Genomic DNA, 19,115 nt, shown 5'->3' with positions numbered 1-19,115 from the left:
AAACTGTGAGACATAGATCATGTTTATAGGCAAACCTTAATGTGACAGACATTGCACTAAATACCTGCGCTCATGTGGTGAATAGAAAATAAAAACTTTTTTTAATTTATTCAGGATTTATTCAGTTTTACGGTATCTCTTTGGAAGGCAAGTCGCCTCAGCTCTGCTATTTTTAATCTGTTTTAAACGTAAATGTTAATTTGTTCCTCACACAAAGTAACTAACATCACACATTGAACACTTTCATGCCCTTTCCTTTATTTTCAGATCACAATTTTCTCAGTCTAACAGTATGATTAGCATGCGTATGAAAGCTGTGTTTTAAAAGACAGATGCAAATGTTTCTCTGCTTCAAATAATCTTTTAAAAACAAGTTTCTCGACAAAATCTCTTTCCTCTCTGAATGTATTTCATTGCCAGCGGGCACTCAAGTGAAAAACATCAGAGCAAGCTGATAAAAATTTGTGATTCTTTGTAGATTGAAATTACTTTTCATTTCAGCAGAGATATGAATCTTTTTTATTTTGTTTGTCTGTAACATGATGAGTAATAGAAGATCAGTAAAATACTGTTTTCAATAACTGGAAAGCAGGGGGTTTTCAGTCTGTATTTTAATGATCTTTTAAACAGTGAATGAACATGTATCACAAAATAAAACGGCAGGCAGGCGCTTATAGGCATTCTTCAAGAAATGGCATGTTATTCCAACAGTTCACACGTACAATTACTCTCTTTTACACAAACACATATGGATCTGATAACATGCTTAACAGGAAGGCTAAATGAGTACTTGAATAGCTTACTACACGTTCATACCTTACCATACAGTACATACTGATTAAGAGAGATTGATTCAAAGGGAGTGAAGTCACTTTTGGACAGACCATAATTTTACAACACAATCTCACGGGAATTCGTGACATTGTCACGAACTGTAAAATTCATGTTCAAGGACACGAATTTCCCCCTTTTTTCATGTCACCCGCAGCACGACTTTCAATCTAACATATTTTAATATGCGGTATCTTGTATGAATATATATCAATGCAATCTGACGGGAATTCAAACCTATTTTACAAGGTGGCTCATTCGTGTGAATTTCTATTTCCTACAATCTCATTCGTATGGTTTGTTATGATTTGACTTTGCCCCTGTGACGTTAGGTTTAGGGGCAGGATTAGGGTAGCCATTTATCGTTGCTTTGCCACCTTGTGAAACTCACGTTTTTTGGCAAAATTAGTCTTTGCGGCTGTGATTTTAGGGTTTGCGGTGAGGCAAGGTGTTGTTTAGCCACCTCCTAAAATATGTACAGTATGTATGACTTCTTTTGATATCAGGTTATAAATATATGAATGTACACGCTCTGTGTATTGAAAGTACACGAGTGACAAGAAAAAAGGGGAAATTCGTGTCCACGAACACGAATCAATAATTACAACTGCCGTGAGACTGGGTTGGATTTTAAGGCTGAAAGAACATTTCCAGATCATATATCATTACAAAATCAAAAGGAAAAAATATTTCATGTTTTAAGGGCCAATAGGTCAAATTTTGCAATGAAGCACATTTAACCCCAAATTCTCTTAATTGCTGTAATGTGAAAACAGTAACAATAAACTATTACTGTACTGTACTATTACTATTACTGTAAAATTGTGATGCATTTATACAGGATGGTAGTATACTGCGAGTAACAACTGACAATGAGAAAAAGAAAAGGGGTGCTTATGTAAAATTGTCATTAAATTTTTGAACTAATATGAAAAATAACAAAAGTGTAATGGTTGGAAAATTTAAGATTTTAATATAATTTCTTATTTCATTTTATTATTTAATGGTTAAATATAAGATGAGATCGCAATGGGGGTCATTAAAATCCTGTTCCTACTTCACTCAATTCTTTTAGTAGATTTAACTCTTTGACAGTTCTAACTCCACTATAGGACCTTTTTACAAGACAACAGCAATCTTCAATGAATCACATCCATTGAAATATTTTTTCAAAATAAGATGCATGACCCGATAAACGTATATAAACAGGTTTATAATATTTTTACTCATACCCGTCATTCTTTTTTGTTCTATGGCTTTTCAATCGCTTTCTAGTCTATTTTTTTAATTGTTGATGGGTCAGTAAATAAAGCCAGACCTTTACATTGTGTTCTAATCACACACACAACATGACTTAGCCCTGCAGCGATAAATCCTATCTCTTTAATGGGGCCATTTACACTGGCAGCGATTTTCAGAAGTCATTTTTTTTCAATGAGAATTGGCAATTATCGTGCAGGAATATAATGAAAAATGACTAATTTCAAAAACATTTCAAAAACTGTCATAAATGAGTTTAATTCACACATTGATGATTGGTTATCCAATTAATCTCAAACAGTTTTATCTTGATATGATTGACAAGACTGACAATCCTGCACTGCTGATTTTACTTTATGTCAGCAACTAGTGACCAACAGCATTAAAGTTGGGGTCCGTGTGAACATCAATCTCAATTTGATTAATCTGATTAGGACATAAAAGTGTTGACTTTTTTAAGCAAAAAATAGACAAATCCTGCACCTCCGCACCACCACATCTAAGGGCATGTTCCACTAATAATGCAACACCCAGCAATAAAAGTCAAATGAAATTGAAGTCGTACCCCCCTACACCTCCACACACACACAGTTCAATATAGTTATAACTGGCAATTCAACCAGAACAACAAACAAATAGTCTACACCTCCACAGACCTCTTCGGTGTACAATTTGTGTACAGTTTTAATTTCATGACATTGAACACAAGGCATTTCTTCTCCGTGTTCAATGCTTCAAGCACCGATTCGGAAAGAACGTTTTCATTTCTTTGTTCCTCATCTGACCTTCTCTGACACTGGCGTAGTCACTCTTACAATAAATATTCATACAAGCATATTACATGGCAGTCAAGTCTCGGGCACCTCTGAGCTTTCGAGAGCACAGCTAAGCACAAAGGTTCTTTGTCCTACAGCTCTTTACACTTATTTGCACCATGTCTAGACATCAGTCACAGGTTGTCTCATTAATGATCCTAAATGTAACAGTGCAATGGAGCTTGTTTGTGTTTAGCTTACTCACATTATCAAATATACTGAGCGTTTGTTTTCAGCCCATACTGCCTATATAAATTGATTGTATGTGAAAAGTTCTCATGTAGCGTACAACCTTCAATTTGACCATGTCTAATAAATAAGTAGAAATTCTAGGAAAATAAATGTATGGCTGACTTTGATAAAACATAAATTACATTATTTTTAATTATTTCAAAAATAAACATCATGGGTAACACTTAACACTAAGGTTGTGTTTGTGTGTACTAACCCATCAACTAACCCATTAGCTAACATGAACTAACAATAAAAAATACAGCATTTATTAAACTTAAATTTATGTTAATTTCAGCATTTACCAAAACATTTTTAACGTTAAAAATTGTAACTGTTAATTAAAAATGCACAGCGAACTAATGGCATTAACTAACATGAACAAAGATTTATAAATGCTGAAAAATTATATTGCTCATTGCTAAGAATTATGAGATTGCATGAATAAAATTACGGATTTGGTATAAAACCGCTCTTGGCCTTTAAATGAAGAAATATTTGATGCAATGTCTAAAACCTACCAACAATAAAACTGAAGAAAGTGCCTTAGACTTGATATGCTTACAAATTTACCTTCCGTGTATAAACACATAAGCACAGACGTCTGTCAAATACATAATTATGGGATTCTATGCATATAGAAATAAAGAGGATTTGAAAAACTGTACACATTGTTCTTGTTGGCAGAGGCATTGAATGTCTTTATATATAATGTGTTTGACCTGTAACATACACTCACACAGACATGTAAACACTTTTCTGAGACGTGTTCATGAGAACGTTGGCTACCAAAGATGAGTCTCTCGGATCTCTGAGATAATGTTGCTGGCTTTCTTGAGTGCCTGAAATGAGAAAATATGACAGAAAGACAAATGAAATATGTCGGCAATAAGCAAGATCAGTTACACAAAATAGCTTTTTTATTTTAAATCCTATGTACAACGCCTGGCATTTTTCCGAACAAGGAAAATCAATAGAAAATGTTGATTTTCAACCTTGAGTTTCTTCTATGATGTAATATAAACTTTTATTTTAAGTTGCTTTATTTTATATTATACACAAGGTTTGCAATTTTTGTAATTATTTGCAGCATAATAGATTAAAAAAACTAAATTAAAAGAAAATAAAGTCCTTTTAAAGTGTACCACAATGGGTAACAGGGTGGAACTCAGAATGAGCTAGGTAGTTTAAGATCAAATGTTGGCTTGTATTTTAACCTTACATTACCTTACAAGTAAAGATTTTTGTTATTTATTTTTCTTTACAATAACTTTGGTAACGGGGTTGAATGGCCAACACTATATGGTATGAAAATACATCCTAAGGCCATGTTCAGACTTGACTTCTTTTTTGAAGCTGCTAGCATCTGTTTTACATTATAATTCTATGGAGTAAACCGTGTTTTCTTTTTTAAACGCCAGCGCCGGCGTCTTTTTCTGCAGGTCAGAGCATCTTTTGAGGTTGAAAAAAGTTCAACTTTTCTGAAAAAAAAAACGCCCTACATTAAGCTCCCTTTTGACAGAGACCTGTCGTTTCCATAACAACATGCGAGGAGCGTGATTGGTCGAGAAGGCTCAAGCTCGAAAAAATAAAATGCCGGCCGAAACGTCCGTTGGAGCATAGTTTTGTATAAATGTAAGTTTAATTTTCACTTTCAACAACTTCTGATTGCATTTCTATCGACAAATGAGTATTGTAGTTTTTAAATGTGTGATTAGTGTCACGGTACGTAAGGACAGAACCCAAATGCAGACGAGGAGTACAACAGAAAGGTATTTATTCAAATAAACAAAACACATGAAACCAAAATCCCACAAGGGGGAAAACAGGTAAAGATACAAAAACTACAAAATAAACACTTCCCACGTGGGGGAATAAACAGGAGGGAACGAATGACACCAGACTAGGAAAGACTTACTTCAAACAAGGACGCGTAGACAACGTGTTTGACAACAAACCGACCACAGACAGAGAACAAAGGGGCATTATATACGGGAACACTAACGAGGGACAATTACACAAGAGACGTGACGGGCAGGTGACAGAGATCACACACAACGGGCATAATTACGGGAGACAGGAGGGCGGGGCTGAACGACATGACAGGAGAACACGCAGCACAAAGTAAACAACAATGGCCACGTGTCCTCCACACATAACAAAACAAGCACAAAAGACATGGCACCGTCACAACTCTGTCCACAGACCAGAATACTCGTGATAGGAAGGACAGAGTTGTGACAATTAGTTATTGCAAAGATGCTCTCTGTTTATAATTCAAATAGACTTACGTTACCTGCCTATCTGTTTCTCTGGGCTGCCTTTGTGCACGGACGCTGCCTCCGAAGGCATGGCGTTCGCTGCGAGCGTTTTTTTAACTAAAAAAGCGCTTTGTCAACTTTTTCTTGTCAAAAAAGAAGTTAAGTGTGAACACGGCCTAATACTAATTTGATGTTATTTTATGTTAACTTTTCTCAACAGCGGGATTCTAATCCAGCGAAAGCGCAGTTGTTTGGGAGCTCAAATATTATTTTATTTGCTAAATCGACGGGTAAACGTACCTCCAGCATCTGTGCGACCTCTGTGCGCTGCTGAGCGGTTTCCTGAGACTCAATGAGGAGTTCCTGGAGCAGTGCCTGTTTGTAGAGTTGTCCAACCAGCTCACTCTGCAAATGCTCTTTCACATAATTCACCAGGAAATGCATCACAGTCTTTGGCACACTAGATACAGCAGAAAAACAGTTAGTCTGCAGAATGGCTCCCAGCCACCCAATTTATCTGGCTACCGTGAAGCTCACCTGTCCTGAATGCTCTTCCGCACAATCAGGAAGTAGCACTTGATGAGTCGCTGAATGACCTCACAATCTCTCTGCTCACGGGTGCTCAGTTTGCGGGATGCTGGCACAGCCTAGAGAAACATATTTAAAAGCCATTTAGTCTTTCACAGTATTTAGCCAAATGTTTCTGCACTTTTGCTTTTTGTGGTAATGAGATACTGTAAAGTTACCGTGTCCAACAGGTTAACAGCTTTGGTTGGGCTTCCAAACCCGGGCACAGGGCCTTTGTCCTCCAATGGAATTTTGTCATTCTTCCAACGTTTCCCTGTATCCCCAGCATCTACCTGTAAGGAGATATTATTAGCACAAGACGAAAACAGTTCCTGGAGAGAGAGAGATAGTTTCAGTACCTGCTGGCTGTTGACGGATGCAGACACCTGGGCAGCGTCTGTGAAATCAGGATGTTTGGTGTTTATATAAGCCAGCTCAATCGCAACCAGATTGTGAACCTGGAACAAAAGGGTTTCAGCAGTTTTGATTTGTGATCTACAGTATATTGTGCGATACAGCCACAGTTTTCCCTTTAATCTGTATTTTTGCATGTATTGTGGCAATTTTAGTCCAGTGTCCTCAGGTATGATATAAAGTCACCCAACAGCAATGTGAAAGATTGAGAGAATGCAAAGATGCAAGTTGTAATAAAAATCAGGCTTAACCCATCATATATTTGTTTCTGAACTGATTCTAAAACGCATGTAAAACATTAGTATTGTGTTGTTTCAACATGAATAGCATATTTTGTTATTTTGTCCCATTCAAATTTTCTGCAAATAAAAACAATGTTTTATTGAGAATTTGGGAGAAATGTTGTTTTTACTTAACCACATACCTATAGATAGTAGATTCAGAGAAATGGAAAATAATTTTGGAGTGGTCTCTTCATTTCTAAAAGTCCGTATAAATGCATAAATTTAACAGCAATTCAAAGCCAGTCAAACACAAAATAAATCTTGTCAGGGTGATAAATTCTTATATCATTGCTTATTTTGATATTTTAGCTAACACACAGACTGATAAAGTATTCACACTGAATGCACTGTAATCACGCTGCATAAAAGCATCTGCCAAATGCATAAATGCAAATAAACAGCGCATAAATTAATATTTTTTTTCCTTAAAAGGACACTAATGCCCTAATGTGCACTAACGCACTAAATCGTGAGGAAAAGACATTTCATCAAAATCCACATTAAATATAAAAAATAAGTCATTGTTTGTTGATTTTGTGCAGTTGTTGTAGCGTAATGTTGTCAGTGTTTGTACCAGTAAGAGGCACTGTACATGTAAGTTTTATTTGTGTAATGAAAATAAAAAATATATTTAAAAAAAAATATATATATATATATTCCAAATAAATAAACAAATGAGCCTCTCACCATCTCATTGGTAATTGGCAGGCGTTTTCTGAGCAAGCTGGTCACCACCTCCACTATTGAGTCATGCAGTTTGGGAAAGCGCAAAAGCTCCTTCGGACACAAACAAACACACATACATACCGTAGGTTAGTCATGCATTATTTAAACTGCCCATGTGAAAGACTGCTCACTGCTACGCATCTGCATAATATTCAATCAACTTTTAGAAGATTATGAGCATCACTGTTCCTCTCATCGCCTCCAGGTCACGTTTTCACATTGCATTTATGTATAGAATAAAGTAAACCTTACAAAGTATAACATGAAACGAATGTACACAGTGTAGGCAGCAGGTAAGAAGAGATAAGTCCAGGATGAGGTGCAGAATTCTAATGTAGCATCTGCTGAGCCTGTGTGTGTGTGTGTACCTGTAATAAGCTTAGTGTACTTTCTCATACTTATGAACAGGATTCTTTTTCATTCTATTTTTTAAATGTACGTGTAACATTTTCATTGCTTATTCAACCCACCTTTTTAAAGCTCCATCACAGACCACAAACAGCATTAATTTATCAAACTTAAAATTAAATAGTATAATGCGATGTAATTCGCTTTGGATAAAAGCGTCTGCCAAGTGCATAAATGTAAATGTAAAATTCCAGCACCAATCTATATTCCACCATGAGGTACTACATGCACCTGAAGACAACAGTGTCGCTGTGCTATTGAAGTGTTTGTCTCTTTGGATTTCCCAACCAAACTTATCACGCCTAAAACACCACTTGCTTTTGTCAGCAACAGATGAATAACAGGAGATGTGAGCAACACAAGATGCCTTGAGAAGGTAATGTATTCAGAGAACACTTTTTTCACCAAACAAACAAACTCTGACATCAGAGATCAACTCTTCAGTATTCACCAACTTCAAGCCAGTTTACACCAAGAAAACTATAAAGACAACTATAATGACTACATCAAAATTCGAACCAAAGGGTGGAAGCATTGCTTTAATGCTTTAGTTTCACATTGCGTGCCGCGCTAATCGATTTATTGACTTATCATGTCAAATATAAACGTGTAGTCGGTAATATTGTGATTATATGGATGATCTCAATTGCACTGCAAGAAAACGGTCATTTTTTTCCACACTATGTTTGGAAACATGTTTTTCAAGCAGCTGAGAGTTAAAAATGTTCAACATTTGGGAAAAACTGCACTCGTCAATAGCCGGGTTTCCATACAAAGTTGCAAATTTAGCTTATGCGTAAAATTGGAATATCGCATAAAACATTTGCGAATAAGCACCGTTTCCATCCAACTAGTCAACCGTCACTTCCTAATAAACTGGCACTAAATATCAGTAAGAAAAGTAGGAGAAGACACTGAATATAATAATTTTCATATATAATAATACTTGCGCAAGCAGACGATTACGAAACACAATAAATGCGGTGCTTTTGTGGATGCCTGCTGTTTGGGAAACACAGTCGTGACAGTTGTAAGAGGCAATTACAGAAATACTTTGACGACTTTGCTCAGGCATTTGAGAAGGACCATAACAACATTTCTGATGCTGTGTAACAAGATCAGTACTCTGGTTACTCAGGTTACGCAGTCTCATAGTGCAGTTACGTGACTTTTTGGGGGAATTTATTCGGCAAATGTGTTTCCATCTCCCGTTATTTGCATCAACTCTTTTTCGCAAGAATGAAAAACCACCTCAAGCGAGCGTAAAAACTTTTTTGCAAATTAAGGGTTTTTAATTTGAAATTTGCCTTTTCGATTGGTCGTTTATAATGCGAAACTTCAAAATGCGCTTAAAACCAGAGTGATGGAAACCCACTTAGTAACACTTTTTTATCATCCGTCCAATCACAGTGCAGGAGGGGCGGGACAAATACCAAACCAGCCAGTCGCCACATCCTACTCTTACAACCACATATGTACAAGGACTGAAGAACGAGAAGTCAATATTCCTGTTTCCGAGTATCCATTTCTGTGCCAGATGATGTTCAGACTATCACAATATTATAAATTGTTGCTTAAAATTAGATAACATAGCAAATATTCTGTATCATAGCAACCAAAGTGTCTCATCCCACGGTCGTTGCTTTAAGAAGAGCACCTGGTATTTCAGATGTGTTAAAAACGCTTTTGTGGACACACTGCCTTAGAGAACAACAGTGTGATGTGTGAAATATGCCAATACATGGAGGATAGCCAATCACGATAGTGATCATACCTCTTAAAGGTACAGTAGCAAACATTGTCACTGTCACAAAATTCTTATAGTGTGTTCAGACCAAACGCGAATGAAGCGTTAAGCGTGAGTGATTTACATGTTAAGTCAATGCAAAGACGTGATAGACCTACTTGCGGCACGAGGCGGCCGAATGAGGCGAGGCGGTGCGAATGAGGCGAGGCGGCGCGAATGAGTTGAAAAATCTGAAAATCAGGATCTTGCTCTAGTAGTGACGTGCAGCGTCTGTGCATGAAGGCAGCCCAGAGAAACAGATAAGCAGCGCAACTGAAGTCTATTTGAATTATAAACAGAGAGCGCCTTTGCAATAACTAATCACATATTTAAAAACTACAATACTAATTTCTCGCTAGAAATGCAATCAGAAGTTGTTGAAAGTGAAAATGAAACTTACATTTATACAAAACTATGCTCCAACGGGCGTTTTGGCCACCATTTTATATTTTCATTGTGAATTTCACGCACGAATGAAGTGCGTAAACTCAAAATGTTCAAGCGCTATTCGCGCGTAGTTGGACGCGATTCATTCGCACAAGTCGCGTTTGGACTGAACACACTATAAGTCACTTGAGTCGACAAATAACATTGTACAATTTAAACGTTGCATAGCTGTCGGAGTCGACTGATTAGGAAATCTGATCACCTGTGTGCTGTAGGCAGAGCAGTGCTGAATGATCCTCTGCAGTTCTTCGTGGACGAGCTCCACACAACGCATGCTGGGCTCCTCCAGTCTCTTGATCTGCTTCTTCACCAGCAGCTCAAAACTTACCTCAGGAACAAACAGAGCTGGCCGAGGTCCCTGCATCCACAAAACAAACCCATACATCTAAGCTATACCTCTGCATAAATAACAAACTGGGAAGTGTTATACCGTAGTGCAATACCGTAGCATTTCGGATGGCGGTGAGAATATCGAGTTCGGTGAGACCTCCCAGTGGGTCAATAGACTGCAGGGTTCTTCCGAACGTCTCGTGGAATATGTAACATATACGAGCTCCTCCACACCTACATTACGACAAACACATGCACACAGTCAGTGAATCCACCTCAGTTCACACCGAAATCACGATCACATCGCCCTGGAGTCATATCCAAGACCATCCAGCCGGAAAACGTCAATATGTAGCACTTAATTAATCGATATCTGCTGTACAACTAGCCAGATATAGGAGATGAACAGGATTTTAGAGTGTAAATAAGAAATTGGACAGACTTGAGGATTATCTGCCTGTCATATTCAGCCAAGCCAGACAAAGTAAACGCGGTGCATATCCGTCATGAGCTCTGGGGTGAAAATGACAGACTGAGAAGCTTTCAAAACCCTGAAAAGGTTGCCAATACAAGACAGGTAATGAAAATGTGTCAAATTACAACCAAGTAGCTCTCCAAACCACAGTTCCTTTGCGAACCATCAGATACATACTGTATTTAAAATGGGCACAAGCATTCTGAAAACCACTTTCTGATTTTTCCCCTTCAATAACAATAAAAGACCAGTGCTTTTACTTGAGGCAATAAGTAACATTCAATACAGAACCGTTAGCGCCGATTTTCATCAAGAATGACACAGAAATGAAAAAGAATTGCAGATGAAAGGTCTATTCATACCAGGAGGGAAACGAAAAAGGCACATTTGTGAATATTCAGAGTGACATACAATCACACATGCTTTAATGCTTTAAAGTCGGCATGAAACGGAAGTAGCGCAATTTTTTTTTTCCGTATCGTGACATATCCCCAAGTGAAACGACTTCTGAAATAAGAAAAAATGTAGGGCGGGACTTGATTTCATCCACCGACAACTGATTAAATCGTTAAAAGGTGAAAGATTTGAACGCCAGTTTGCAATCTGTCAGTCATTGCAGCCCCGCCCTCGTGCCATTCCTCGTGACCAGAAGTGAAGAGAGGTCGTTTCGAGAAGGGGTGGAGGTTAACGTTTTTGATTAAAGATTACATGTGCAAATGAATTTTTAAAAAATAATGATGTGCACGGATAAATAATTTATAATGAATACTTCACCACGGTGTAAAACAATTCGAATCATTTTTAATTTCATGCCGACTTTAAAGCTGTCTGATATGTACTGTAAGAATCTATTGTAGCAGTGTGAAAATAAATGTGGCGTTATTCCCGGAAATAACAGTTCAGCTATCGTTATAAAATAGGTAAATCAATTTACAGTGGCTTTTAAAAGTGTGAGACCACCTCGGTTTTGTATTTTCTGACTGAACACAATTAGTTTAGATACAAATTATATTATCATTATAGACGGTTTCATCTTAAAGGGGTGGTGCAACGGTGTGTCATGCATTCTGACTTCTTTACAATGTTAAACGTGCCGTCTTCTCATGCTTAACATGGTCAACTTGTCAAAAAACGAGTTGGGCGTTTTACGTAGTATTTCTGTGCTCGATACACTCCCGCAGCGATCGTATAGGTTGCAGAAAGTTTTTTTCAAACATACAAAACTGTTTCGTAACAATTTTTCTTAGTCCCTTATTGGACAATTCTCCCGGAAAAAGCACACGGCACACCCACGCGGCAGCAAGGAGAGCAGGAGAAGGAGCATGCGCAGACGTCACTTTCACTTGTGTGCAGGAGAAAGAGAGAGAGAGCATACGTTCGCGAAGTTCAGGTGTTTGTTTGTTCACTGCATTTGGGTGATGAATGTTATATAAACGGTGCATATAACGCTGGATTTGGAGATCGTTTGAAACTGATATATGAAGCCGTCCCAGCGCTAAAAGATGCTGGACATGAACAGCATGCGGTGAGTGAAACTGATGTCTGTGTTTTGTTGGCAATGGGTGCACACGTGCTTTAGTTCAGCCTACCCCTCCCCCCCGCACACGTGATATGCTTTCGGAAATAATCGTACAGCTGTATCTATCTTTTATAAATGTGATCAAACTAAATACTCTTTGAAGATATGAAGTATGCAATACTACTCTATAGGTACTCAAGATTAATATGATATTGGCAGAAACCGTGTGTGTTACGGCCGCTTTAACAACATAAACAAACGTTACTGCGCATGCGCACTTTTGTGACCCCAACTTAACTTCCGGTACACATTCACAAACGACAGTGCCCGTAGATTATTTCTGATAACAATCAAAAGAAACCGAGAAGAAATTTTGAATTTACACTGCGATACCAAGCTTAACCACCAGATGTCAATATACCATACGGTTTGTTTAAATGCGACTGTATACAGGACCCATTCAACAAATTGTTTATTTAATAAAATGAACATACAACAAAATTCAACAAATCGTTTATTTAATACAATTATTATACAGTAAAATTCTGATATAAATGAATATTAACATGAATTAGATAAAATATTTATATTATTAGACACTAGCCAAACACAAACCGGAAGTTAACTGGGGGTCAGGAGCACGAGCGTCCGATGAAACAATCTATAACATTTTAAATTTGAAAAGTCCATTTGAGAATTTCTGACAGTATAATGAATAAAGATTCATTCAAGCTGATATGGACCTAAGGTTACTGCAAAAGTTCATAATCTGTGTCATCCTATCATGATCCGAAATCCAAAGCGTGTGCTTTACACACTAAGGGGCGGTTTCCCGGACAGGAATTAGACTATTCCTAGACTAAAATAAATGTAAGAGCTGTCCAAACTGAAAACAACTTGCACTGACATATTGTAAAATACATCAGTGCCTTTGTGCTGTTTTAAAATCCACAAAAGTATTGTTTTTTGTAAGGAATGTTTATTAAAATTAATTAAATTGTCTAATTAAACTAAGGCCTAGTCCTGGTTTAAGATAATCCCTGTCCGGGAAACCGCCCCTAAATCTTCTTTGCTTCTGGAAGTTTAAGAAATTTGTCTCGAGGTGTTCCTTGCAAATGTGAATAGGCCTTTAGAGATAAAAACCTCTTTAGAGGAGAAAAATAACCTAAATGATGCTGTATAATGTAACAGCGTGTGATGTAATCTAATAGCTTGTGATGTCCCTCGTTTTAAATTGTTTCAGACAAAAGCATCAGTCTAATGACTGAATATGAATGCAATGTGAATGTACTCACAGTTCAGACGTCTGAATGTATCTGGCAGTGCCTTCGATAGTGTTGCAGTAGTCTGAGGCGAACTTGGTGACTATCTGAAGCAAGGTGGAGCTGTGGTCTTCCACAGGCTGCCCGTAGCCGTTGAGTCGGGACTGGTATTGGGAGGTCAGCACCGTGACGCGTGTCTTCAGCTCTGGGAGACAGTCCCTGATGTGATGCATGAGCAGTCGGCTCAGGGTGCGAGCCAGGTAGCACGAGCCGCAGCGTGAGGCAAGCGATGGGTAATGACGCTGCAGGAATGCCTGTTCGTCCTTACAGGAGTCGCCGAGGCTCTTCTGGGTGTTCAAATCATGTTGGCTCCTGATGGGGTAACATATGTATTGTGATGTATTTCAAGTGCAACAGTTGTTTTTAAGTTTTTAAAAGTATTTTATCCATTCGGAACTGATTAGATTATGGAAAGATTTTAAATTTAAAAAATGATTGGAAGGGAGGTCATGGAAACAGAGTTATTATAGTTTTGATTTTAGGTTTATAAATATTTTTTATTATCTTTTATTTTTAGATTTTTTGTTTTTATGTTAATTTTACTTAAAGTTTTAGAAATTTGGGTATATGCTTTTGTCATTGTATAATTTTTTTTATGTTGCTATATAAGATTAATTCATTTTTATTTTAGTTTTTGTTTATTATTATAATTTTAGTGCTTTAAACTTATTTCAGTTTATTTTTGAGGCAACATTTCAATTTTTCCTTTAGTTAAGTTTTTCCGATAATTTTTAGGTCAATATTTAATTTAATTTCAATGAACAGAAACTTTTTCAAAGTTTTAATTTTAGTACACTAAAATAACCTTGCATGGAAAATAAGTAACTTTAGCCATAAAAACACATGAAACACACAAAAGGGTTTCATTTACAGTGTATAATACAGAAGAATACAGGAAAACTGTACATATACTGCCCACTATTGGATAAAGCGTGCTACTACATGTGGTGGCTTTAGTCATGTTCCAAATGCTTTGAGCATGTTGAACAGTGGTGCCTTGATAGTGTTGTAAAGAGTTGCTAATGTTTTGCTATATACAAAGTACTTGCTTATGTGATATGGGTAGCTGGTTGGTGGTTACTTACTAGGCCAGGCCAAATTTGCTCACCATCGTATTTTTCACTAGTCTAACCAAAGCTATCTTACGCTTAGGTATCACTTATATCTGTAGCAGGGACAAGTTATGTGGTGAGACTGAAGGAATTGTTCACCTAAAAATAAAAATTCTCTCATAATTTACACACCATCATGCCATCCCAAATGTATGTTTTTTTCCTTTCTTCAGCTGAACACACTTTTTTTAAATAAATAAATGATTCATCACTTCACGTCCATTTATAGCTCCAAAAAGCACCTCCATCCTTAAATTCTTTCGACTCCGTAATGGGTTAGTTAATGTCTTCTGAAATGAAACGATACGTTTGTGAGTGAAAACGAGTAATATTTTAAGCTTATATTGCGACAATGAAACCAAAACAAACCACTAAGAACACTACATTCAACGTTATGTTGGTCACTTCAAATGTCTTGTCTCAGAACAAGATGACATATGTTATTACAAGACAAGCAAAAACCAATAAGATTTCAGGTTATCGATGTGTTGCCATACTTGAGTTAAGCTCTCGATTCCAGTTTCACTAAATAAGCTTAAAATATGAATTGTTGCCTCATGCATCATTTGCTTCAAAAGACATTTATTAACCCACTGGAGTTATTTCTTTAATGATGGATGGATGGATGTGCTTTTTGGAGCTTCACCATTTTAGGTTTCATATAGGGTGATAAAATGATGGCATTTTAATGTAAAATGATTATTAGAAAAAGTCATTTACATTAAGAATGGCAATTGAGGTCAATTATAAGTATTCCTTTAACTCTGCCTTAACAACGGGCCCTTACATGGCTATTTCGGGTCAAAAGTTACTGAGAAGAATACAGTTAAATTTAACAAAATCATCATTGACGCAATACAATAACATGATCCACTTTGTGTAAATTAAAACAGAAGAAAAACCGAAGAAAATGATTGTGCATTGGGGCAGGTTAATGCCATCTGGTGACAAAAAGTAAAATAACATGACTATCAAGTCATGCTGTGACAATAATGCCCAGTATAGACCTGTTTGGATGACGTAAACAACGCTGGTCCAGAAAAACTTCCTGCTTCAGGTCTTTAACATTTTGTTTGAACAAAATACAACCAACAGATATTTAACTGATTACAAATGTTTAAAAAAATACCTCTAAGATTGAATTATATATGTAAGACTGAAAAATACTAGTAATAAATAAATAAAAATTGAAACTGGAAGTGCTTAGGGACCAGTGTTTACATCTTGCAGTGGTCTATATGGCTGCAGCATCCTTTTTTATCCGACATGTTGTTTGGTAATTCTCGTGCATTTAAGTATTCATATAGAGCTTATTAAATTAGTCTTGATCAAAATAAAGCTTTGTTAAAAAATTGGTTTTGTTTTAGGCTATTTTCCCATTCATTTCCAATGGCCTGTCATTTTTGACCCAAACAGCCTAACCCACTATGCTGTATTACAATTATTGGATAAAGCTAATTTTGATTCATTTGTTCATATTCTAAATCCAGCATAAGTCACAGAATCTTGAATCGTGTTGACAAATGAAACCATTTTTGTTTCAAAAACAACAACGAAAACGGTTAAAGATGACCCAAAAAACTTAGGAGGGTTAAGTAGTGGGTTAGCTGACTCGGCTACAACGTGCTTTAGCAAACAACCCCTAACAAAAAAAAAGAACTGTATTGCTTTTATTTTTTTAGCGCTTGCTTTCTATAAAGCTCTCAAAGGAAAATCTTCAAATGCGCCCCTGTCTGATTGCTTATTGTTGAATCCTCAAAAGAGAACTTCAACTAATATTGGAGAGACGTCCCCTGCGGGGAATTTAATCTCTATCTGATTAAGTTAACAAGAGTCAAGAAATGAAAACTGTCACAAGAGTCCTTCTATACAACTAAACAGTCTCATTTAATACTTGCTAAATCCAAAGTTGAATAACCCAATGATTTATCTGAAACACACATCACTGAAGATAAAGGACAGACATGATAGCCTTGGGTGCTTGTGCAAAAAATATAAAAAGTCAGTGTCACTGGGGGCTATGATGGCAGAGCTCATCTAAAGGGAATTACACTGTGGAAAAGAAAAACAGTGGAACAGTATTCATATATCTGATAATGCTTAGCACTGGATTAAAAGAATTGGAGATAACTTTCATGTATCCATCCATTCTCAAAACCCGCCTGTCCTCTGCAGGGTCACGGGAGCGCTGGAGTCTAAGAGATCGCTTTTAAAAGTTTTTTAAAAGTTATGGGCACATTCTACAATTTAGACTAGCTTAATTATTTTCTCTGAGGTCTACTCGCAATGTACGATAAGGATGGGGCATGTGTGAAAGAGTTTCTTATCCAGTTGACAATGCCAGTACTTCTTGCATTAGTTAGTCAGTTTATTAGTTATTTGATTTATTACGATGACATGCTGATTAATATGGTTAACTAAGTTGGTATAGTACATTAATAAATGCTAAAAATGACCTTAAATGGTCCAAATGAAAATGGGCAATTCCAGAGTTATGGGTGTGACATTTTGAGTTATGGATGTGACAAAAAAACGCTCAGAGAATTTATTTGTTACCAATATATTGAACTATTTGTTTATATTTTACTAAACCCTTGTTGATAGAGTTTAAACATCAGAAAAATATCAGTTTATGTATGAGTTTTCTATTTTAAAAAAGGGAAATAAACATGCGTTAAGGATGTGAAAAAAAGAAAAAGGGAGTTTTTGGGAGACAACAAACTTTGTAGGATTTCTGTAAATTAAAAATGCACAAACCAGAAGCTATTATACCCCACAAATGAAGAAGGGATGACTCTTTATTGAACATAAAATAGTTAGTTTATTTAAATTTTCATGAGCCCATTTATGAGGAATATGTACCGTTATGGATGTGACAATCCTGAAAATGGCACTTACCTGATTATGGAAAATCATGCACTAAAAATAAAACAAATGCTTTAAAAACTTAATGAGAGACCATGTGTTTTTGAACCACCAAATGTTGATATCTGTGCTGTAAGTACAGTAAAAACCTTTGGTAAAAAATGGTAAGGTTGACATTTTCACAGAATTGCCCAAATCAAAAAGGCTATTAAAGTATTATTGTGGCAAATCTAATACCAACATATTATTTCACACCAAAGGTGTTCAGCTGGATTCAGGTCTGAGCTTTATGCAGACCAGTTAAGTTCTTTCACACTAGACTGAATCAACCATTTCTTTGTAAATCTTTGTGCACAGGGACATTGTCATGTTGGAATAGAAAAGGGCCCTTCCCAAACTGTTGCTATAAAACTACAAGCACACAATTCTCTTGAATATCATTACATGCTGTAGCATTAACATTTGTGCTCCCAGAAATGACTTGAGCAGTCTAACCAGTTTGTTAAAAGGGACGTCCCAATACTTTTGTCAATATAGTGTGTGAGAACAATGGAAGAAGTAAATTAAAAGACAGAAAGTTTGTTAGGTGCATTTTTAACAAATATCAACGGACCTGTTCACCACACCAATAATGCCCAGTCTGACCGGAATGACCCGACCCAACAGAACCTCCAGAGCATCTGTCCCCGCATCCATTAAATCCAGCTTACTCACAACCAGCAGAGTTCTACGGCCTGACCACACACACAAACATGAAACTTTCCACATTGCCCTTCAATAGTGCAAGAAAGACATTAGACATTCTCTGCGTGTTGCTCACCATCTGGGTCCACCTCACGTGCCAGTTTGAGGGCATCGGATGTGGCCAGGTCAGAGTTTGCTGGAGACACACAGAGGATGAGAGAGTTGGGGTTGGAGATGTAGGACAGAATCATTTCCTGGACTTGAGTCTCGATATCCTCAGGCTGGTCACCAACTGGAACCTATTTGGAAAAATGAAGAAGATTCATGGTTATATGCAGGATATCTCCCATTCTTGTCTTTAATAGCACATTATAATGTATACTGCACAGAAAAATGGCAAGAGCTGACTAATCAACAGCTTTAATGTGATTGGTTGGCTTTATGCAACTTCTGCATGTGCATTCTAGGTTATTTATTTATCTATTGTGGGTTGATAAGACAATGTTTTGAGAGCTCCCAATAAAGCAAATGGTTCTTTGTACCAAATTTTAAAGCACCCAAATGTTGGTAAATCTTAGTCAAATGATTGTTCAAATCTTGGTTCAATGGGTGGTTTTTCGTAACAGTGAGAACGTCTCGGTTACGTTTGTAACCTCGGTTCCCTGATGGAGGGAACGAGACGTTGTGTCGAACCGACAGATGGGGTTCGTCCTTGAGAACCAATCACTTCTGACTTCTTAGAAAAGGCCAATGAAAATTGGCGAATGAAATTTGCATG

General features: G+C 36.9%; 1 protein-coding gene across 3 annotated transcripts in view; it reads right to left on the bottom strand.

The window, feature by feature from the left end:
* Positions 1-594: 594 nt before the first annotated feature.
* si:dkey-32e23.4 (dynamin-1-like protein) overlaps positions 595-19,115 on the bottom strand; it is a 30,402-nt gene continuing 11,881 nt past the window's right edge. For all 3 annotated transcript variants that reach the window (XM_057356591.1, XM_057356594.1, XM_057356593.1), the window contains 11 exons: positions 18,474-18,636; positions 18,267-18,387; positions 13,650-13,988; positions 10,474-10,594; positions 10,233-10,388; positions 7,351-7,440; positions 6,325-6,423; positions 6,145-6,258; positions 5,936-6,045; positions 5,699-5,858; positions 595-3,979 (listed from right to left, as the gene is read on the bottom strand). In XM_057356591.1, the coding sequence (XP_057212574.1) occupies positions 3,923-3,979; positions 5,699-5,858; positions 5,936-6,045; positions 6,145-6,258; positions 6,325-6,423; positions 7,351-7,440; positions 10,233-10,388; positions 10,474-10,594; positions 13,650-13,988; positions 18,267-18,387; positions 18,474-18,636 (1,530 nt within the window). In that variant the 3' untranslated portion in view covers positions 595-3,922. The remainder of the gene's footprint in view (positions 3,980-5,698; positions 5,859-5,935; positions 6,046-6,144; positions 6,259-6,324; positions 6,424-7,350; positions 7,441-10,232; positions 10,389-10,473; positions 10,595-13,649; positions 13,989-18,266; positions 18,388-18,473; positions 18,637-19,115) is intronic.

This window comes from Triplophysa rosa, linkage group LG17 (genome assembly GCF_024868665.1).
Source record: "Triplophysa rosa linkage group LG17, Trosa_1v2, whole genome shotgun sequence".
Taxonomy (NCBI): Eukaryota; Metazoa; Chordata; class Actinopteri; order Cypriniformes; family Nemacheilidae; genus Triplophysa; species Triplophysa rosa.
The sequence above is the reverse complement of the archived record's forward strand: the minus strand, read 5'-3'. Positions and strand labels throughout refer to the sequence as shown.